Genomic DNA, 22,992 nt, shown 5'->3' with positions numbered 1-22,992 from the left:
ACCTTGGCAAAATGTTCAAATTGCTACGCAAATATTTCAGTTTAAATATTTGTTCAGAACAAAGTTTTTCGACTTGTCATTTTTTAAACACAAGTTGGACAAAAAATGTTTCAAGTGTTGTTCAAAATAAACAAATCGTTTCTATTATTTTATTTTGATTTTATATTTTTGGATAGCTGTTTCGTCAAACGATTTGCTTAAATTTGTTGTGACAAAAATGAAGCTTGTTAGTTTGGTTTTTGCGATAGCAATGACAGTCCAACTAAATTGCGTGTCTCGATGTGAGGGGCAAACTGGGATAAAGGTAAAGGTCAACAATCGAGGTCTTAGATTTGGTAAGTGGTAACATTTCAGCTTTCCAATTGTGTGGGGATGTACTGTTTTCATGGTGGACAATTTTTGTGGTACTAAAAGTGCAATGCGGGGACCAAGACCTAACACTCCTAACTATAATAATGAAATTTGACTCTACATTATTTGACTGCACATTGCGACCTAGATTTCTAAATCTTATTTTTAATAATTTGCTGGACGATAATAATCATTTAGCTTTACAGTGTCACCACTTTTTTACTGATAAATCCTGAGTGTGCTTATTTTAATTATCCGCTTTTTTAATTAAACAATTATTTCACCCTAGTTTTCCGCTTTTACTTTTGCCGTACAAAAATTGCATAAATTTCAGTTTTATTTTCATAACCATTTTACCAGAAGAAGTATTCTTTATCGTATAAGCATTTTTGACATAACCGAATTTTCATGTAAAGCTTTTCAGTCGACATTTCATTTTGCAGTCACTGATGTTGTTAAAACAATGGCTCAAAGTTACGTCACAAGCAACTCGAATCTCGGCAGCTACAGTGGGAGATATAGTTCTTGGGTAACTGCAAATTATAACTTCAACAAGTAAGGTTTACATTAAACTTAGATGGTTAACTCTTTGCTCCGGTGCCATGTCACACGCCCACAACACTGAGGGTGTGTGGATCAACACATTAAACGGCCATGGCTCCAACTCAGTAGTCACTCATGGGTTGTCGTAAATGACACACAGAAATAAGAGGGCAAACAAAGAAAGATAATCACCTACATAGCTACACATAGGTATAACTCGCAAAGTTGTAATTGGGCACAATTGGGTGTGTGAAATATAGCAACTGTCCCCAGCGCGCGGTTAAATAAGTGTCATTCATTCATTCATTCATTCATTCATTCATTCATTCATTCATTCATTCATTCATTCATTCATTCATTCATTTACACAGTAAAGAGTAAATAGCGTGCATGTAAAATAAAACAACTCAATTTTAACTGATGTTTCAGCTTGCGAGTCACAAGTTTTCTTTCGGGAATGTTGGCCTTACGACGTCATCACCAAACGTGATCACACTTCGAATTCGATCAGCATCTTTTGCAATGAGGGGCCAATGGAGTGTCAACTACCGTGTTTGGTTGTAAGATACTGTTTTCTTGTGTATACATGACAGACATTTTTTATTTTTCATTAAATAGTTTAAAATAAAAATTGCAAAATCCGTTTTAAAAACTGCCTTTGAGCTATACGGTTAACATTTGCTGTGAAGGACCATATAGTAGTATGGGGTAAGATGGGATACCTTTATCACATAATATCCAAATATCCTGATCGTGTTTTAAACAATTAACAACGGTCTGTGGCGGTCGTGAAAATACAGTTATTTAATTCTTTGAATGTTCTTGGTTTACTACCAAATAGTTGTCCCATCTTACCCCACTTTACTATGCTTGTTTATTCATTGCAACCGATGTTTTCCAGTTTTACCGTTGATAATGACGGCAGCTTCACAGCGGATGCGAGTGGTGTGGATCTCACTCTTTCTATGCGGGTGGGGAGAGACCAAAACGGTCGGCCAACCGTACGTTTATGTACCTTACTTTTTAATAAAATTTGATTCTACATTTGATTGTATATTACGAATTAAGATTTCTAATTTTTTCTAAATCAGGAAAACGATTTTTTTTAAATCTTTTTTTTTTTTGATAAATCGTACGTTTATTTACCTTATTTTCAACTTATTACCTATGAAATCAGGGCCGAATTGCAACAAGTGCGTTACAACGTGCAAACCATTTAAGGGTTTGAGTAATAGAAAGATATAGTAGGGCGGGGAAGATGGGGCACCTTTTCATTCTATTTTCTCGTCACATTTGGTAGTAAACAAAGGGAAATTCAAATAATTATAATACCGTATTCTCACGACTCTCATAGACCGTTGTTAATTATTTAGAACACAATCAGGATATCTGAATATTCTGCGCTAAAGGGTCCCGTTTCCCTCCACCTTATACTATACATATATCCATGGATGTTTATGTCAATCTGTGGCAGTGGCTGCCAAACCACAAGCGGAAAAGCACGGCGTGAAATTTCCTGCGTGGCCGCAAGAAACCGTTTGATGCCAGAGGTCATTTCTGTTTACGATCATTTAACTTCTAATGAACGCAGATAAGTTCTACTTCAAGTTGCTCAGCCAATATTGGAGACATGAACGCTCGGGTGTCGGGCTCCAGTTTATCATTCTTGTACAATATCCTTTTGAGGTTTAACTCAAATAGCGTTCGCAACACATTCGCTGCAAGGGTAAGATATGGATTATTATGGTCACCACAAAACATGAAACTTTCATTACTTTTTTTTCCAGATCTGCCCAACTGTTAAGTCAGCGATCCAAAGTCAGGCAAATTCTATTTTAAGAAACTTGAATGGTAAATTTTGTATACTTTCCATATACTATTTAAGCTTCTTTTCAGCTCATTTTGTAACTTCAGCATTTTAATGTATAATAGACCTTTTAATGAATTCACAAATACCCAAGCAGTTCACCGTTTAGACCTACAACCACAAAATCTGAAAATGTATATTTACATAAATAGTAGAGTGGGGAAAGACGAGACGCCTTCGGCACATATAATATCAAAATAACCATATCTTGTTTTAAACAATTAACAACGGTTTGTCGCTGGATGTAATTCGTGAGAATACGGCTTTATAATTTTTTAAATGTGCTTTGTTTACTTAAATGGGAAAAGAAAATCTCCCCTCACCTTACTGTATATATTTTTTTACGGCGTATATATTTTGTCGTTGTTAATACTATTGAAATATAACCATTTCTTTGAACTTGACTTACGTCACATACCTACTTACAGTTAACTATGCGCTGACCACCACCACAAGCATTGACCTGGCTCTCTCCCGCCCTCCAACGACAGCGTCAAACCAAATAACTGTGTTCTCAAGAGGACGCTGTTTCCCAACTAACAACCCTTCAATGACGTAAGTCTAATACAAATGTTCGGTGTCGTGGCACAGTTGGTTACCATACATGCCTCTAACCCAGAGTTAATGGGTTCAAGGCTCGTCATGCTAACATTGTGGGCGTATATATGTGTCCTTGGGCAAGTCACCTAACGGCAATTGCTCCAACCCAGTGGTCGCTAATGGGTTGGCTAAATTGCATACAATGTATATGAAAAGGTTTAATATAAAAAAGTAAAACATGGAGTGATATTCTAGTCTGCGACTTAACTATAGTCGCCGCCTTTTATATTCGCCCACCAAAAACTTGGCCGACAGGTTTGACCGCCTAACTTATGTAATGCGCAGAATTTTAGTTTGGCCGACTAAACGTCACAATACAGCTACTACATATTAGTCGACCGACTAAAAAACGAGGTAACCATAGTAAACCCGACAGACTCACTTTAAGGTGGCTGTACACAGTATCCGGAATGTGTCCGTTTTGTCTGTTTTGTCCGGATTTCGCTGCCGCATGCGGAATTCGGTAATGAATGAATGTAACTTACTTTATCCTCGCGTGGCCTGAAAACCACAGTTATCACACGGGTTTAACACCTCGTGCCAGCTTACGAGTTACCATGTATGTTACTTTCGAATTCGCACGCCGGATACTGTGTACACCCACCTTTAGTCGGTATACGAGAACACTACCAACAATTTGATCTGAACAAAACTGAATTGGTATCAATATTGCATTTAGCAGCTTTTCATTAGAGCACAGTGAGCGTACTAAACAATAAGCACGTTGCACGCCTAAATAAAATTCGTAGATTAAGTAATTAAAGTTTCGGTAATTTGTTTCATTGCCATTCACAGAATTCCAGTCACGGCAGAAAATTTGCCAGAATTCCAGATGACGTCATCTCATATGATCCGCATGATCGTTGGGGATTACGTCATAAACACATTTCTTTACGTACAATGGGTTTCGGGAAGCTGGGATTTCTGGTTTGGTCAGGACTCAGTAAGTGATGTAGATTTTCTCAAAACAAGATATATAGTAGGGTGGAAGAAGACGAGACACCTTTAGTACATAATATCCTGATCGCGTTTTAAACAATTAACAATGGTCTATGGGAGTCGTGAAGATACGGTTTCATAATTATTTGAATGTTCTTTGTTTACTACTAAATAAGACGAAAAAATAGAATGAAAAGGTGTCCCATGTTCCCCCACCCTACTATAATAATATATATTGCTCCAACCTAGTGGTCACTTATAGGTGGTCCAAATTATTACCCATACATAAAAAATATAAAAAGTCCAAAAATAATCACCTATACAAAGTAACATACATGGTAACTCGCATGCTGGAGGTGTATAAAACATAACACACATGTTATAACCACTGTCGTTTTCCGGCCATGTGAGGATAAAGTAAGTTACATTCAATATGATAATCTAGGTGGAGCGGCACTAAAATTAAAAATGAAATATTCTAAACTGTAGGCCAGCATTTATGGACTTTTGATAGCTAATGTTTATTGTTTTACTAAGATTTTCGCAATACAAGTGTTATAGTAGTGTGGGGGAAGATGGGACACCTTTGACGCATAATAACTAAATATCCTGATCGTGTTTTAAACAATTAACAACGGTCTATGGGAGCCGTGAGGATAAAGTTTTATAAAAAAATCGTTAAACGTTTGCTTACTACCAAATTAGAGAAGAAAATAGATTAAAAAGGTGTCCCATCTTCCCCTATCCTACTATATAATCCGTTCCAGAACTATAGACATTACTTTTGTAATATTTCAATTAAAACAACATTTGTGTATATACTCTACATTTATTTTTTATTTTCCTGTTATTTATATTCATATGGAGATCGTTAGAGCTATGTACATAAAATACTAGTCAATAATAGCCATGTTAAAACCTGATAGGCATTCAGCCCACCGAAAGAATAAATATATGATTTGAAAGCATTGTTTACAGTGGACAAAATTATATAGGCCTACTTCTATATAAGCTCTAATATGATTTGCCAAAAAATAAATTGGGAGAAAACTCGTTTACTAAATTTTAAATTGTCAGTGGATGATTAAAATATACAAGAAATTATAGAAAAAGAATGTCAAAAGTTACAGCATATCAGTTTTATTGCTCAAACTCGTCAATAATTGCGTTTTCATTGTTGAGGTCACGCTTCGCCCTTGCAAGCTCATTGTCCCAAAAACCCCAACCACCACGGCGACCACCACCACCGCCGCGATTTCGACTATAACCACCACCCCCACTTCGTCCACTAAAATAAATTGTTTGAATTGTTTATTTGGTTTTGGTTCAAGGCTCGTCGCTACTACCATCGTGGGCGTATGTGTCCTTGGGCAAGACACCAACCAAGTGGTTACTAATGGGTTGTCCACATTATCAGCCATACATAAAACAAATTAAGTAATAATCCCCCACAAAGTATAACATACAGTCATACATGGTATCTCGTAAGCTGGCACGAGGTGTATTAACACCCGTGTTATAAAGACTATCGTTTACCGGCCAAGCGAGGATAAAGTAAGTTACATTAATTCATTCATTCATCCATTCCTTCACTCATTCATTCATTTATTCATTCATTCATTCATTCATTCACTCATTTATTCATTCATTCATCTATAAAATTTTGTACTTGGCTTAGCCTACCCGGCTCGTGATGATCGAGACCTACGGCGACCAGCATCCACCCTCGACGTGAGTAGTACCAAGCACGCCACCAACACGAATGCCAACATCACTTTATTTCGCAGCATGATTATACGATAAAGCAGTAATATTGATCGTAATGGTAATCTTAGTTTGCGTGTACGACTACTGGAATAATATAGCGCGTTGAAACAACCCACTTTTATAACCCAGTTCAGGGTTTTCCAACAGCATTTTAATGCAGTTTATACAATATACATGATGCAGCATGCGTTCGTCACACCTTTCCGTTCACGGAAACATGAGCTCATGTTTTTTTTGTTTGACAAGTAACGCCAATCACGAAGTCTATTGTGATTTAAACTGTTAGCGTCAGCACGGGATTTTGCTGATGATCAAGCAGTTTCTATTCACACAGAAGTTATAAAGTATATAAACAAACCGGCTTTTCGATCGTGAAACATGTCATTAACGGAAAGTTGTTTGCACGCAGCAAGTAAACGCATTTTAATTAAAAGATTAAAATTTCTTTTTTTCTAAACCATTGATTTATGGTCCCATTCAGTAATTGTCAAATTTGGCAACATGCAAAAATCCCGCATACGGCGCTACAGGACCTCAACAAAAGAGAAAGAAATAGCCATTCACATGTACATTTATCTAATTTGCTAGATAGTACAGTGGGGAAAGATGGGACACTTAAGCACACATTGGCTAATATTTCCAAAGTCTCAATACAGTATGTTTGGGTGAAACTCCTGATTACTATTATCCTTTATTATTTAAACATTACTATATATTGCTCCAACCCAGTGGTCACTAATGGGTTGTCCAATATATCAACCAGGCAGAAAAAAATAAAAACAAAAATAATCACCTACAAAGTAACATAAATGGTAACTCGTATAGCTGGTGCGAGGTGTTTAAACACCCGTGTTATAAGGACTGCCGTTTCCGGCCACGCAAGGATAAAGCAAGTTACGTTCAATACAATATGAATATATGATAATCCTTGTTGAGCGCCATTAAAATCGAAACACCATCTTCAAACTGCAGGTCACCACATATGTTTTTAACTAGCTGGTAGTAATTCTTTTCTTATAATATTTCCACAATCCAAGTCTTTTAATCAAAACGACATTTATTTGTGTATAGTACAGTGGGGGAAGATGGACACTTAAGCACATATTGCCAAATATTTTTAAAATCAAAATAGACTGCTTTTTAAAATCAAAATAGACTACTCCGCGGGTGATACCACGAATTGGTAGTATCATTCCTTTATTATTTGACAATAATTCAAAAACTATAATAAAACACACGAGGAGTTATTTACGATTCGCACAACAAGTGAAATTTTTACAAATTCGAAAACACACAGGATAAAAATCATTGTTAATTTTGGTCATTAAGTGTATTTATTATTACGGATACACGTAAATAACACGAAATATTATACTGTACGTTTTGAAAATCTGGCTTAAAAATTCCCTTCCTTGCCCTACCGCTTTAGTTTTTAACATGCTGTTACCTACATTATATTATTTTATGAAAATTGGTATTGTTTGAACGAAAATGGGTATATTGTTAAATTAAACTGAAGAGACAAAATTAAACTGTACAAAATGTTTAATGAAGTTATGAAACAAATTTAATCGTTCACACTCGCAAACGACAAAACTTCTTCGGCTTTACTATATGATTTTTTTTACCTGTTTTAAACATATACTGTTTCTATTTTACATAGTTTTTTAATATTCAAAAATAGTACTGACGCGCGCTTTATAAAGTCGTGATAACTTTTTTTTGAATAATTCCGTAACCTAATTTTCCTGATTATCATTTAATGGTAAAAAGAAAATTAAAAAAGTCGGCTAACAATGTGTCCCATCTCCATTACCCTACTATATACTTTAAGTTTATTGTTGGTTATTTTCCAGCTTTTTATAATGGAGCACTTATAAAAGTTATGGTTATAAAATACTAGACCAACTAAACTGGGGGTAAATTTACCCCCAAGGGTAAATTCCGTATATGTTTAAGATTCATTCACTCGTTTAATCTTACTATCCTAATATGTTTCAGAAGTAGCACTGCTGTATATTTGCAATGTTTTCTCAGCCAAACAGCGTGTTTATTACGAAATAGTACGGATTCACACGTGGATTCACTGCATCATATATAATAGCGATTGTCTGACCTGGCAATTAATTACAACATAATAGCAATTTACACGTTGATCATTTGCGTCATAATAGCGATTGTCCCCTTGAATATTTAGCCTGCACGTGCTTGAAAACAGGTTGGATATTTTCCTTTTAACTTATGTGACTTAAAATACGTCAATCAATAAATTGCTAAGAAAATATCATTTGCGACCGTTTGGTGCAAACTTAATGAGTTGCTCGCGTACCACCTGGGAGACCTTCGCGTACCACTATATAATACGCGTACCACAGTCTCACTGGTTTAGGACCACACTCATTGCTTCATTGCGAACCCAGTAAACTGCTGTCCCCAGTTGGACCGCGGACCCCAGTTTGGGAACCGCTGCTCTAATATGATTTTCGGAAAAAATAATAAAATTTAAGAGAAAATTCGTTCACTTAATTATTGAACCAACGAGTTGGCAGTAAATGCTTGAAATATACATAAGATTGTACAACAAGACTTTAAAAGTTACAGCATGTCAGTTTTATTGAACAAACTCGTCAACAATTGCGTTTTCATTTTTGATGTCACGTTTCGCTCTTGCAAGCTCATTGTCCCAAAAACCCCAGCCCCCACGACGACCGCCACCAGCACCACCCCAACGACCACCAGGATTCTGTCGACTAAAATAAACTGTTGGAAATATTACCCGGTTTTGTGCTTAGCGAAATATATTGAAAACGTATCCCATCTTACCCCAACCTACTTCGGCTGGTGGGACAACCTAACTTTGGGACAACCCAAAGGTTATATACGGGTGTATGCTACCAGAATATATTCCCGCTTTAGCCCCACGTTTTACTAATAAGGCAACTATTTTAAGAGCAATGGTTTACCCCACAAAGTATTTATTAAAATGTTTAATTCAAAAAGTCTTAACTGTAAGGCTGTTTTAACCGCCGGTGTTAATTGTAAAGGGCGTCAATTAAATATGCCATAAAACAATGTACTTACCTCATTCGTGTACTAGACCTACGGCGACCAGCATTCACCCTCGACGTGAGTAGTACCAAGCACGCCACCAACACGAATGCCAACATCACTTTATTTCGCAGCATGATTATACGATAATGCAGTATAAAGATAGTATGTTGGTCGTAATGGTATTTTAACTTTAAAATGACAAACTCTTTTCCTCTTTTGGGTGTACGACTACTGGAATAATATAGCGCGTTGAAACAACCCATTTATATAACCCAGTTTAGGGTATTTTTCAACAAAACTCTACTGCGGTTTATACAATATACATGCGTTTGTCACAACTTTCGGTTCACGGAAACATGAGCTCATGTTTTTTTTGTTTGACAAGTAACGCCAATCACGAAGTATATTGTGGGTTAAACTGTTATCGTCAGCACGGGGTTTTGCTGATTGTATGAAGCAGTTTCGATTCACAAGGAAGTTAAACACACAGTTGTTCGATCATGAAACGTCATTAGCGGAAAGTAGTTTGCGCACAGCGAGTAAATTAAATGCGTTTTGTCGATTTTTTTGTCACTATAAACCATTGTATATTGAACCTATATTAAGTAATTTGGCAAAATTTGGCGTTCATACAAAAATTCCGCATACGGCGCTACAGGACCTTACCCAACCAAACCCCCCCCCCCAAATCCCCCCCTTTTTTTTTTAAAATTTCTATATTACCAATACCCTGTGACAAAAACCTAAAGCTGATCATTTTTTAAAATTGAATAAACCGTTACAAAAAATCACTGTGACAATGACACTGTGTGGGTATTTTGCAGGTCTCATAAATTAAATAATTTTTCGTCGACAGTAAATAACAAAACCAATTTCGCCATATTCAAAAGTACTTAATAATTATCATTTTGCTTTCCTTTTATTATTTTGTTTTTATTTCTTTTAACAGCTCGCAGGTTACGTTGGCTTCAACTTTACGACAGACACAATGGCTGGATTTCTACCAGGGTTCGCAAATTTTGGAAGAAACAGGTGTGTTGTGTACGCATGTGGCTTTACCATAGTTTAACATCGTTTTAGTACACCATAAATCTCGCAGTAACAACACAGTTGTCCAAGTGTATCATTATGTGCAGTATAGCTTTATATATTATTTATTCATTCATTCATTCATTCATACACGATTAGATTTTGTAAGTCTGACATATTGGGAAATCCGTTATTGCGTCGAACGAAGCATTCGATGTTATATCATAAACGCGAAAGTGGCAACATAGAGCTTGTGAACCACATTTTTCGGTTGTGAACTAACACGACTACTATATATATATATATAGTAAGGGGGAGACAGGACACTTTTAGCACATAATACTCAAGTATTATGATCGTGTTTTAAACCAACGGTCTATGGGAGTCGTAAGCATACAGTTTATGATTCTTTAAATGTTTACTACATGGTACCAGCAAACGGAATAAAATGGCTTCCCAACTCACCCTACGCTACTATAGATACTATGTATGACAAAATCAAAGGAAGGATTTTAAATCCTACAGCAATATCAAAACTTTCCAGATTTGAACCGTATATTTAACATTGTACTTTTCATTTATGAATGGACACTTTATACTTTCCAGGCCCCTTCGGTTTTTCGTACATCCCACCGAGAGCCCTTTCGCTCGCACAACATCGGAGAATGTGAATATAACAGCCAAGTTTGACCTTGTTACTTTTGTAGTGGCTGAAAACGGTAGTTTGAACGATGCTCTCAACATTTCAATAGTAAGCTATGGTTGATGGTGTTTCGAACACTAAAATTTTCTAATTCTTTTAATTTTCTTTGCTTACTTTACTAAAAATCGGACTAGAAAATAGAATGAAAATGAGTCCCATCTTTCCCTATACCCTACTTTATATTTATGTACTCCAAAACTAGCCTAAAGTTGGTTGTTTTATCATGATACAGGCGGCTAGTTTGACTGGTAATGTGACAGTAGAGAATGGTAATCTGCGTGGTCAGATCAGTGCATTAACTACCAAGTCAACCGTGTCCAGTTCCAAGATCGGGGATCTCCCCGTTGTCCTGGTCGATCTGATTGTGAACAACATTGCCCAGAGATTGCTGCCAAGCGTAAACAGTAAGTTTTTAAATTAAGACTAAGAGTCTAATTACATTCCGTCTATAAGAGGAAGAATGAAATTTATTTCGTCTCTTTGGTCACGATAACGAAAAACAGAAGAGTTTATAAAAGCGAAAAGACGGGTAGTATCGGTCGTAGTCGAAATTATATCACAAAAAATACAATATTTTATAAATTCCACCACGACCACTTGGTTCATCAAATTACATCGATTGAATTATATACAATCGCATGTCGCATATGTAATATTACATAGTACTGTGGAGTAAGATGGGACACCTTTAGCAGATAATATCCAAATATACCGATCGTGTTTTAGACAATTAACACTGATTTATTAGAGTTGTGAGAATATGGTTTTACAATTCTTTGAATGTTCTTTGTTTACTACCAAATAAGACGATAAAATATAATGAAAGTGAGTCTCATCTTTCCCCACTCTACTATACGTTTCTTATCGTCCCTAAATTTGCACAGACTCACCTCAATATGAAGAAAGGCACAATAAAAACTTTATTATTTATAATATTTATATGGTTTATTTAGGTTATGTACCTTTTAATATTTTGAAAGTTTTTACAGTAACTCCACTTATTTTAGATGTTTCAATGACGCTGCAAACCCTACCACTCCCGTCTGGGTTCGGGGTTTCAAATGTCTTCGTAAACACGGTGGAAGTAGGTGCATGCATTAGAACTTAAAAGATTTTAAAATTACCTAACAAGTTACCACACATTCCTAAAATTTTTAGGTTTATATCTCACTTGTACTCCAGTTACCCTCGTTTTTACCATGCAATAACCCCAATGCCTTATTCCCCGTGCACCTGTATCAAATTACTCTCTGTACATGAATATGACCCTAAACTGTCTAACGTTTTTTAACCCTTATTATACTTAGTGAGCTGGGGTAAAATAGGTTATGTTTTCATTCTATTTTCTTATCTCATTTGGTAAAAACAATATTTACCAAATTCCATATACCCACAGCCCGGCGACTTTAAAAGATCGTCGTTAATTGATCGAAACACGATCAGAAAATGTGGGATTTAGGTATCAATGATATTCTGTCTTGCCCATAGTATACTAAACCAAACAAAACCAAACAATTAGTACTGCAGCTGCTAAAAAATCACATGGCCCCAATGTCTGTTACGAACTAAAATACGCTCGTTACATTACATTTCAATGTTTCGGTAACGCTTGTTTTACTTGCAGCACGGTTTGGAGATAGCAACCGACATGACACATGCCGGTTAATTGTAAAGAATGCGGACGTACTTTTACCTTTATCAGTCAGTTGCAAAATAAATTTCTGTGAAATGAGTGCGTTCGGTTGTTTGGTCAGTAAGATAATAACAGGACGTATATGTAACGTCCGTTGAATTGCGCTAGCCAGTCTTAGCCGGAATAGGTGACGTAATATCCGGAACATTTGCATAATTACCATTTCATCTCAGATGTTAGACAAGTATAGTCTACATCCTGCCTTTTGTAAATTTATTAGTTATAGTGGTATAGCACAGTAATGCCACAAGAGCATAAAAACAGCAAGAAAAAGGACAAACGCAGCATTTTTATATCCTGACCTTGTACAAAAGTATTTTTAGCAAACTGAGTCTTTCCTTTTTTGTTTTTGTATACATTTTGCAATTTGTCTGCTGTATATTCCATTCACACATACAATGTATGGGTGTGCGGCTACACTATTCAATGCTACTTTTTCAATTGCCATCGTGGGAGCGCTTGTTCGTAATTTCCTGTGGTTATAACGCACGCTGTGCTTGCACAGATTGTAGATTTTAAATCAATATGTGGAAACCATCTGCAAGTTACGTTAAAGGGCAGTCTTATATACGTTTATATAGGTATCAGTGTTATTCCACGAATAAGGGTCATGTTATAACTGTAGGGTCTATTTAATGGATATTTGCGGGGAATTTAAAGTAGCTGAAAAGTTCTAATTAGTCACGTTACAAGAAATAGGCGAATACGAAATTTGTATACAAAGTACAGTTGGTCTAGATCTAGAACTCTAGATTTTTTAGAAACGTCTGTTTACACATACAGGGAATATGTTACGTCATAATTAGGTGTCATCAAACTGTATACAATTTAGTTTGATGTACTGTTCAAGGTAGCGGTCACCTTCATTTCGTTGTTTGTTGTTACTTGTCCAGGACGATATTTTTGTGAGGACTTTAATGGCCAACCGCGAGATTAACATTGTCGAATGGTGGTGCGCTATTTGTTTTGATTGGTGCTCTGTTTCCGGGTTTAATCCAGCTGGAGTAGTATACGACGTCTCTTCTGTGTCGTCACAGAGCGCCGTTATGACAACACAATGAAGCATTTCCGAACTAGCATATACTAAGACTGGTGGAAATATTGTTTGTTTTAAATTTTATACAGACTTTGCGTGTTTTTATTTGCGTAAGGCTTTCAGTGTAGGATTTTTTTGTATACGCATTCGAGAGAATATACGGAATGAAAGGCAGGTGCTTCTTCAGATAAATGTGTAAACACGAGAGAGAATTTTAAAGAAAGGGCCCCGCAGCTCACAGTGTCTTGTTCAACGTCAGTATTGCCCACGATTGAGACAATTAAAAGCCAATTCGAAGCAGTCGGATCAAATTCAAATCGACCAATAGAAAATGAGTCATTTTTGAATAACTCCTGTCACAACTCGACAGTTTTTGCCATAGACTTAGCTGCAGATACCCGGCATAGCTTTAGGGTTAGGGTTTATGCTAAAATACCGAACTTCGTTAGTTTAGGCTTTGTAGATACAAATGATATAACTTATACCAAGGTCGCTTTGCGCAGTTGAAACTCTTTGAGTGTAGGTTCTTGCAAGTTTTGGTTCTTTCTGGATAAACAACTAAAGAGCATAGATGTTTTTTTTGTTTCTAGTTTATATAATTTAATAATTACAGAGAACTTGACAGTAGAGTGAATCGCCAATGTAACGGTTATATGCGCTTACAAGAGTAATGTTGCCTCTGCAGTTTCGGTTTGTGCATACCTGTGTCGGTAAAATTTGATATACATTAGAATTAGATTACCTCACTAATATTAGAAAATAGCTCGATATTGTGTTGAAATTCTGCCAAAACGAGATAATTTATCAGGCCAAAACGATTATCGACGTTTCACTTTGCTATTTCTATTCAAACGTAAAAATCAAATCGATAATTTAACGTGGAATTTCTTTCCGAAAATGTAATTTAAATTGATGCTTGCATGTGACTTGACTGTAATTTTTGCCAAAAGACGAAGTTGGTCTGTTACTAGCTCATCAGTCGCCCTTGTTCAATCGATTTTGTAAATACCAAGCAGAGCCTTCGGATTACATGTTAAATGAGCTGTACCATTACCGGGTTGCTAGAAGCTGTAGGCTCATGCAGGCCATAATCCGCATACGAATAATTAACCGATTGGTATTATTAGTCAAAGTGGTTTTACTATGGTTTAAAAAAATGGAATTAAAGACGGGGAGGGTAAATTGGAAACAAGTAATTAAAAAGAGCCCCCCTTTTATTGCGCCATAGCAACAGCAGTCGTATTATAGTAACTATTGGTTGTTTAGTGTTATTTTAATAATATTTTATGGCCATAAGTGTGATTATAGAATAAGTAAAGATAATGCAATATGTAAAGCACGAGTGCTGTATGCTTGATTGACAGTCAAATGTTGTTCTGTATCCGGCAATGTAAGTCGAATACAAACAACTTTGTCTGGCTACACGAGGCCAAAATGGACAGTGCCAGACGCCGACTTCTTTCGCTATGCGATTATTGATCTTTTAGAATCACCTTTAACAAAGACTGTTACATAATTTATAACCCCTTAAACCGAACCGACTGTTAAGCGACTGGTGTGAGAAAAAGGTTTAACATTAATGTGACACCTACTGCATGCCAATATCCTGCTCAGGATTAGAGGACATTTCCCTATATATAAAGAACTAATTCAGTTGCATATTTATCTTTAGAGAGTTTTAAAACACGAAGACTAAACTTAGAAGCAAGCAAAAGTTAGGTGGCAATTTCTAGTCTAAGCGGCTACGGCAAAACTAAAGGGAAAACGTGCAGGTGTGGTCGTGTGTAATAATAACTAGTTCGTGCACCTGTCAGTAAACTACATTACGTAGATCGAACGTCGACGTGCTGCTGTTAAGCTTCTATATACCGGTGACTCTAATTTTAGTGGGCTTCGCATGTAAAAAAATAGCTGTTAATTAAACGTAGGTAATGCAACAGCTGTTGTATCAATTGAAGTACGTAAGCAAAAACGAAATCTAGTTTTTAATTGAGTAGGATAAAGAAAATAGATTTTTGACCTTTATTTTCTTTTTTTTGGTACCGGTACATAAACTATCGCGACGACAACTTTGAATTCGTAGTTTTTTGTATGTTTGCACCAAAAGTAATGGCAGTTTTTAAATGCATTTTCCACTAAAGTTAACGTTGCGTATTAATTGCACAACACACGCTTTCTAGGCGCTTGACTTTTCAGTTTAGTTATTGCTTTTCCTCCTACCATTATTACGTCATTAATAATTGATCCCTTTGTTTAACAGCGCCCTCTGTCGCTTAATGTTTCATTAATGACGTGTTTATAAATCCTGAGATCGATTTCCGGGGCTCTTCAGCCGGAAAGTTACCGGACGGAAATGAGTTTCGAAATAAAGATAGTTGTCCTTCTTCTGTCGGCATGCTGTACACTAATCAACCTCTTTGCATTGGTTTGCATCGTAAGCAACTTCAAGTAAGCAATCTAACTTTGTACAGTAGGGTGGGGGAAGATGGGACATCTTTTTCATTCCATTTTGTCATCCCATTTGGTAGTAAACAAAGAACACCCACAGAATTATAAGACCGTATCCTCAGGACACGTATAGAGCGTTGTTAATTGTTTAAAACACAATCAGGATATTTGGATATTAAGTCCCAGAGATGTCCCATCTCCCCCCGTAGTACTATAAGTGTCTGATCGTCATAACTTATTCATCCTGACCGCGTGGCGAGACAAGGTGTAAACCGGACTTGTTACACTGCGCATCACATGCTTACACCTTATGCTCCCTAGTTACATTTATTATATGTACTATTGTGAATTTGTGTATGCGTGTTTTACTATTTTGTGGCCAACCGCACCGTTTTAAATGGTAACTTTAATGACATACGCATACGTGTAAATATAGACCTATACGAGCTGTTCCAGTGAAGTGTTTTTCATCTCGCTTTCAAAGAACAGCTTACGTTATTTTAGAAATATCGCCAGTCGCCACCACTGTTTTCTATTTATAACAATATATATATTTGTAATATATACAAGCATTAATTTTTAAACATTTTAACAATCAAATTTTGAATATGCCAAATCTGAGTAATCTTGATTTTAACAGCCACATGACGAATCTCTTTTGCGTCACGTGTTTTACGCTCGAATGATTTTTAATTTTTCTAATTAGTTGACCCAAAATAATTTTCGACAGACGACTTCGACAGCGGATGTATATCTTCATTATCAACCTTACCATTGTTGACGTCATAGTGGGGGTCGCGTATATGATCGACGTCGTGACCAAGATCCTTCGAAGCGAAGCCTCTGTGACGTCACAATCTGAGGGTTTTGGAGCGACAGCGGCGACGGAAGGTGACTAGGTTGTAGAAACGTGACTAAGCGGTGATTGGTGTATGATTAAGACGCTGCATTTGAAAGAGAAAAAACGATAAACAGGAACTGCATGACCGTCACCTGGTTTCGGTAAAAAAAGCGAATTGTGACGTAATAAAGACCAATTTTGCTACGTAAAGTGCCAACGAGACAATGCTTTTACGTTGGCCCGTTTATTAATTATAAATAGGACGCTGACGCTCTAAGTTTAAATACGGGTTGTACCTACGCGTGAGGTATATACGTAAACTTGAGGTAAAGTAACGCAGGGGATTCTATTCGGTATCATGCATTAAATATTAATAATCCAGCTATTTTCAGGTGATCGCTTGTCCTTTGCGGAGATTTGAATCTTCGGCTTTTAATTTCGTCTTGCGCACGATCGATATGCGCAACAATGGTAGTTCATATGCGCGACGGAATGAATATCTGCTAATCGATTACTTTGGAAATATATATATAAGGGATCTTTCGTGACGGCCGCTTTTTTGATCGGTGATAACAGACGGGGTCTCAATATTGTGTCACCTTGTGGGGTCAGGGCGGTTCACACGTATACTAACGTTTTAGGTTATACATTGATTTAAAATGTTTAATACACGTTTATATTACGATTAGGGGAGTAGTAAGTATGCAGCTATGACATTGTGTTGTAACTTTTCAAGCTTACATGGTTGAGGAGAATCATATTGGCTTGGCCGCATTGTTGATCTGTTTCAACATTCGGATCAGCCGAGGCGCACGTAACTTGGAAAAGCGCGGAATTAACAATGAATCATCGCGATTCCGAAACTGCCTACGCAAGTTTTGTTTCAAATATCTGACACGGCGAGATTAAAAACCTTAGAAAATATCACTTGCATCGCTACGTTTCTTGTGCTTCTCCTGGCATGTGGGGTCATTCGGGTTTCCATGCAAAAATATCATTGATTCTTAGCTGGCTTAAATCCCAGCGCAATTTCGCGAGTAGATTGCAGGGCGTTCCAGGTTCTCTGCTTTTTATTAAAAGTAAACGGTGTAAGATGTGTTGTTAACACAGGCTTGAAAATTGCGTCAATTCTCCTCTCGGCTTTGAACACCAGCGTCGTGACGTACGCCCTACATAAGCGGACCACAAGTATGGGGCGCCACCGTGCGGAGTCCCTTAACAACGACACAACGGGGAATCCCCTACACATCCCTGCCTTCGACACGATGCTACGTGTGTTGTCGCTTGGCACTCAGGTAAGCACAGAAAAAATATTGGTTTTCAAACGAAATTAAAATTTTACTTTAAAGCACTTTACTTTAAAAGTAACACACATGTCAAATCAGACTCTTTTCCATCAAACTTAAAAAGTTCGCATTTTTCCTATTCCGCCATAAACATCAAACACATGTTCGCCTCCAATGGTTTATTTTAATTACCTAGTTACCAAGTATCTTTAAAAGTTAAGCCCTTTGTAGCTAATGTATTATAATTAGACACCCAGCGCCAATCGAAAGGGTTCACGCCTCAACCAATCAAGCCCCAGGAAGCAGCCAAGCGTAAACGGGAATTCTCCAAAGCACATCAATGGCGATTGCCTCGAATGCGAGGAAGAAGAAACGAGCTTGGCTAAAAAAAACGGTAAGCATGACAATGTAGAACTGTGGGGTAAAATGGGACAGCTATTCAATAATCGTGATTTTGTTTTGAACAGTAAACAACGCTTCGTAGGAGTCGTGAGGATACGATTTTAGAATTTTTTAAATGTTCTTTGTTTACTACCAAATAGGAAGAGAAAATAGAATAAAAAGTTGTCCCATCTTGCCCCAGCGTGTATATACTTTCAGTGGAAACGAAGAAGTAAAAACGCGTAATAAGAAATGTTTTGGAATGTCTAGAATGCTTCGAAATTTTCCGTCGCTCCTATCTATTATTAATTCGACCGTCGCAAATGAAAGCGTAAATCCCAATCTTACACATTTTAATTATTAAGCAGAATCGGACAGACGGATCGGCCAGCAGAGACTTTCGCCCGGAGATAAGCAAGAATCCTCGAGTAAATCACGAAGGAAGAAAAGCATGTCACGACTTACAGCTATGCTCTTGCCCCGTAAGTTTTTATTTCGTGAAATTTTAAGTGAATTGCTTTTTATTTCGTGAATTTTTTTATACTTTTACTAATGCAACTTTTTTGAAAATATCGACGAGAGTTGGGCGAAATAACTATGTATAGACACGGTGGTGAAATATTTTTGTATAATTTGGTCACAAATTCGGTTGTGTCATTCGTTTGGATAAAAAACTTATATCAACCAAAATCGATTATAACTACTTAGTGCAGATACCGGCATATCATACAACATAACTTTAAATAATGAGCTTGAACTAAAAAAACTTTCGGTAATTCGTTCCCATTTAAATAACGTAAACGCTGGACGTATTTTTCACCATTAATTGCGTTTCAATGTTTTGAAAAAGTATTAAAAGAAAAGCATTCGTGAAGCGGTTTGAATGTAGCATCGAAAATCTTATTCTCATGGATAAAGTAGAGCGAGGTGCGAACATGAGAGTAAAACAAAGTTGGCTTCAACATGATGTTTTCTGCTTATTTGACATGCGGTTGCACTCAACACTGCGCCAAACCAACTCTCTAAACATATTCGTTCAATCAAAGGCGTGCATAAACACGAAGAGTGAAAAACACAATAGCAAAGCCAGTGTACGCAGTTTTACGAGTTTGTAATTCATTCTAAGCATGCGAAATATTGGGAAAGCCAGTGTAGTGTGTAAACCTTTATTAAAGTGTCTTTATAAACCTTTTCCACTTTCCACTGCTTAATATTGTGAAATAGCTCATATATACTTTTATCTGACACAGCAAACTGTTTGTATAATGCCCAATTTCGCGTCCAATAAGCAACAACTTGCAGTGGTTATCCATATAACTCGACGGCAAATAAATATATGTGACAATAGAAACATTTTGTTTCTTCGAAAAGTTTAAATTTTTGTGTAAATAGAACCTTAATAAAATCATATTCATCCGCGCAGGTACAAGCCTCGTCAGCATTCGTCCCTCCAACTTCCCACGCTCCATGACGTCATCAACTTACAGCCAATCATACGTTGGTCGCCATGGCAACTCGGTGGTCAGCGTCCGTACAACAGTCGCCATCTTATTGGTTATTTGGATTGTTTTCCTAATCACGTGGTTGTTGCCAGTAGCAACGAGAGCTGTGATGAAAGCAAGCGGGTAAATCATGATTCAGAATGTAAAAAAAATTTTCATGATTCAGAATGTAAATTATGCAATAATTTGTTAAAAGATTGAATTTTCCAAAGAAATTAAGTTTGTTTTTTTCAAAGACATTATTAGTAAACAACGTGTTGCAGTTACGGCTGTTTTAGTTTGTATGAATGTATGTGTAGCGCTACAAATATACTTTCAGTGAAGCAGCATATTCAAAACGAGAGTTTGGTTTTCTTTCAGGTCATCAAATCAAGTAGCAGAAATTTTTTCTTGCTCTCTGGAGTGCGAAACGGAATATTTTCCAAATATTGAGCAAACCAATAATGATGAAAAAAATCAAAGTCCATTTTCTGACAGCAATGATTATGATACGGGCGTAATGGCATCGAATCTTTCAACCGGCTGTAAGTTTTTTTTGTAGAACATTTTTAGAATTTAGGTTTTAAATCATGTTTTTATGAATTGTGTGTTTTTTGTACTAAATGTTTTATGCAACAACAGACGTGAAAAGTGAAGAAAACAGTACAGGACTTCACCCGAACCCGATACGACGCATTAGGCACACAAAATCTCGAATCAGGAGATATAAAGATGCCTTATTTAACGAGAGTGGTATGTATATGTGAATGTTACGTTCAATCCTAAAAGTAGTGTAAACTTTCCAGAGTTAATTTGCCAGAAACAAAAACTGTACAAGATTACTATAGGGGAAAACAGGACAAGTTAAGCAAATAATTTCCAAATATCCTGAACGTGTTTTAAATTAACAACGGTCTATTGGGGTAGTGAGGATACGGTTTTATAATTTTTTAAATGTTCTTTGTTTACTACTAAATGGGACGAAAAAAATGAAATAAAAAGATGTCCCATCTTGCCCTATACGGTACTATATAAGTTTTACGCTAATTAATTTCATAATATTGTTAAATCCGAATTTTAACTTTAAAGGTTTCGTGGCCCACTCGCTATTAACTGTGACGTCAGAATCGAACTACACAGACGTCAACTCATCCGGGGATTTCCCGATTCCATGGGAACAGCGCCCCATGTGTCCAGAATCGTGTTCAAATCTTTTTTATCCAATCAGCAAGCTACACGTGATTTTTCATGCTCTGGTTATCACAGTCACGTGGCTGTTTATGCTCATTATCTCGCTACGCCTCTTGTGGCTGAGAAAGCATTCGAAGAACGTGTTTGTGCGCTGTAGCGCACTCTGGCGGTTTATACTCTATACCGCAGTATTTTACTTGGTGGCGTACGCGACTTACGTCGCCGTATGCGTGCTCGATGCAATGCACACGAACACACCGAACGATGCAAATCGCGCAACATCTATTATGATGCTGAACGTGACAATGAACTATGACCGAACAAATAGATCTATGACGTCACAACCTGCAAATCTGGTACCCCCGCATGGGTTTGAACCCAGTTTGTTATTACTAGAAGTGGCGTCGTGTCTCGTTCTTTTTCATTCCACAATAGCACCATCTTTATACATGGTAAGGCTGCTCGGCTTTAGACGTCTTCTCGCCGGTATTCGGTTTAGATAAGCGTCGTTAACATTGTTGTTTTGTTTTGTACATGCCGGCGATTTTTACAAGCTTTCTTTCATTCCAATACATTGTTCCCCTTGTGTTCCACACATAGTTAAACGGGTCGTACTTTATTGTTCAAGCAAAGTTTTTGAGTCACTTCTGTTTCTACCAAATAAACCGCCACAGCCCTTTAGATAACAACCAGATACAACGGACATGAACAAAAGGAAAAGGAAAACACGCACGTATAACCCCCACGGTAATACGTCAAAAAAGAACGGGGTAGTTTCCGGGATTTTGCGGCGTATTGGGGTCACGAATTCCCGCTGGCATCGATGGTTTGGGCCGATGTCTGGATCTTCCGAAACCTCTTCGTGGTAGGTTGGGGAATGGCAGATACCTAATCCTGCGCACGATTTTGTGTTTTTTGGTATGACGTCACTTTGATAATCAGCCAGGCGTAACCGACAAGCAGGTTTCACAGAACACCATATTGGTTTCAAACCTACAAAAATGAGATATGTTTATACTGAAACAGGCTAGTAATACAGTAAGATACGGGGGAAGATAGGACACATTTTTATTTTATTTTATCCTCCCATTTAGTAGTAAACAAAGAACATTCAGCAAATTATATAACCGTATCCTTCCGACTCCCATAGAACGTTGTTAACTGTTTAAAACACGATCAAGATGTTTTGATATTATATGCTAAAGGTGTCCCATCTCCTCCCACCCTGTACTATATAAGTTTATACCAAAACACAGACATGTAATATAGTTAAACAGGTCTTGTCACACTAAATTTATGTTTAAAACACGGACACTCCGCGCAAAATACACTACTTGTCCTCCACTGTTTTATTCGTTCCTCTTTTTCAACTTGAAGCTGTTGTGGGGTATTCCCGACTATTTCAACCACGTGACCACCCTCAATGACCTTTGAACTGCACACTTCGTTCCACATTTCCTCAGAAAGTGACGTCACACATCGTACCTTGATTATTTTAAAATCACATACTATGCAAGCGAGAGAGGAAGTAACTATACATACGTTGTTTCTGTGCATTCGTATGTATATAGTATATATGTCTTGCCACAACTGGAATATATCGTCCTGACTTCGTAAGCATAATATAGTAGGGTGGGGGAAGATGGGACACCGATTCATTCTGTAATGAATAGTAACATTTGGTAGTAAACAAAGAACATTCGAAGAATTATAAAACTGTATTCTCACGATTCACATAGACCGTTGTTAATTGTTAAAACATGATCCGGATATTTGCATATTATG

At 37.0% G+C, this 22,992-nt stretch overlaps 5 protein-coding genes and 1 long non-coding RNA gene across 8 annotated transcripts in view; 3 read left to right on the top strand and 3 right to left on the bottom strand.

The window, feature by feature from the left end:
• The window catches only part of LOC100183082 (lipopolysaccharide-binding protein), a 14,138-nt gene extending 1,555 nt beyond the window's left edge, over nucleotides 1–12,583 (top strand). Inside the window, exons 1-13 of one of the 2 annotated variants that reach the window (XM_002126995.3) lie at nucleotides 157–335; nucleotides 795–906; nucleotides 1,324–1,454; nucleotides 1,796–1,895; nucleotides 2,486–2,620; nucleotides 2,682–2,745; nucleotides 3,190–3,316; nucleotides 4,157–4,304; nucleotides 10,068–10,150; nucleotides 10,754–10,898; nucleotides 11,083–11,254; nucleotides 11,858–11,934; nucleotides 12,475–12,583. In XM_002126995.3, the coding sequence (XP_002127031.1) occupies nucleotides 1,417–1,454; nucleotides 1,796–1,895; nucleotides 2,486–2,620; nucleotides 2,682–2,745; nucleotides 3,190–3,316; nucleotides 4,157–4,304; nucleotides 10,068–10,150; nucleotides 10,754–10,898; nucleotides 11,083–11,254; nucleotides 11,858–11,934; nucleotides 12,475–12,516 (1,131 nt within the window). In that variant the 5' untranslated portion in view covers nucleotides 157–335; nucleotides 795–906; nucleotides 1,324–1,416 and the 3' untranslated portion in view covers nucleotides 12,517–12,583. Of the gene's footprint in view, nucleotides 1–156; nucleotides 336–794; nucleotides 907–1,323; nucleotides 1,455–1,795; nucleotides 1,896–2,485; nucleotides 2,621–2,681; nucleotides 2,746–3,189; nucleotides 3,317–4,156; nucleotides 4,305–10,067; nucleotides 10,151–10,753; nucleotides 10,899–11,082; nucleotides 11,255–11,857; nucleotides 11,935–12,474 lie in introns of those variants that run through there. The other variant, XM_026836973.1, reaches the window with a different exon arrangement.
• On the bottom strand, nucleotides 5,110–6,204 carry LOC104266311. The gene is made up of 2 exons (XR_717495.3): nucleotides 5,984–6,204; nucleotides 5,110–5,588 (listed from the first exon to the last, which is right to left on the bottom strand). It is a non-coding gene; the product is annotated as an uncharacterized LOC104266311 (long non-coding RNA).
• LOC100180727 lies at nucleotides 8,087–9,429 on the bottom strand. Its single transcript, XM_002127381.4, has 2 exons — nucleotides 9,149–9,429; nucleotides 8,087–8,817 (listed from the first exon to the last, which is right to left on the bottom strand). The coding sequence occupies exons 1-2, from the start codon at nucleotides 9,379–9,381 to the stop codon at nucleotides 8,679–8,681; spliced, it is 372 nt and encodes a 123-aa protein (XP_002127417.1). The 5' UTR covers nucleotides 9,382–9,429; the 3' UTR covers nucleotides 8,087–8,678.
• A 3,083-nt stretch (nucleotides 12,584–15,666) lies between the features above and the next one.
• Nucleotides 15,667–21,812, top strand: LOC100176044. 2 transcript variants are annotated; one of them, XM_026837151.1, is made up of 9 exons: nucleotides 15,667–16,027; nucleotides 16,758–16,918; nucleotides 17,979–18,163; nucleotides 18,404–18,548; nucleotides 18,901–19,017; nucleotides 19,959–20,160; nucleotides 20,398–20,561; nucleotides 20,659–20,769; nucleotides 21,106–21,812. In XM_026837151.1, exons 1-9 carry the CDS (start codon nucleotides 15,933–15,935, stop codon nucleotides 21,708–21,710), a joined length of 1,785 nt encoding a protein of 594 aa, XP_026692952.1. In that variant the 5' UTR covers nucleotides 15,667–15,932; the 3' UTR covers nucleotides 21,711–21,812. The 2 variants fall into 2 exon arrangements, with proteins under 2 accessions (XP_026692952.1, XP_002127509.1); XM_002127473.5 differs by having other exon boundaries at nucleotides 15,672–16,027; nucleotides 18,904–19,017.
• Nucleotides 17,208–22,992, top strand: part of LOC100179081 (integrator complex subunit 4) — a gene marked incomplete in the record, with an annotated part of 34,082 nt that continues 28,297 nt past the window's right edge. Inside the window, 2 exon segments of the mRNA XM_018814546.2 lie at nucleotides 17,208–17,221; nucleotides 20,177–20,179.
• LOC100186250 overlaps nucleotides 21,739–22,992 on the bottom strand; it is a 1,429-nt gene continuing 175 nt past the window's right edge. The window contains exons 2-3 of the mRNA XM_026837155.1: nucleotides 22,542–22,692; nucleotides 21,739–22,200 (exon numbers count right to left, since the gene is read on the bottom strand). Of these exons, the coding sequence (XP_026692956.1) occupies nucleotides 21,824–22,200; nucleotides 22,542–22,662 (498 nt within the window). The 5' untranslated portion in view covers nucleotides 22,663–22,692 and the 3' untranslated portion in view covers nucleotides 21,739–21,823. The remainder of the gene's footprint in view (nucleotides 22,201–22,541; nucleotides 22,693–22,992) is intronic.

This window comes from Ciona intestinalis, chromosome 12 (assembly GCF_000224145.3).
Source record: "Ciona intestinalis chromosome 12, KH, whole genome shotgun sequence".
In the NCBI taxonomy this organism is placed as follows: domain Eukaryota; kingdom Metazoa; phylum Chordata; class Ascidiacea; order Phlebobranchia; family Cionidae; genus Ciona; species Ciona intestinalis.
Note: the sequence above shows the minus strand (reverse complement) of the source record. Positions and strands in the feature narration are given on the sequence as shown.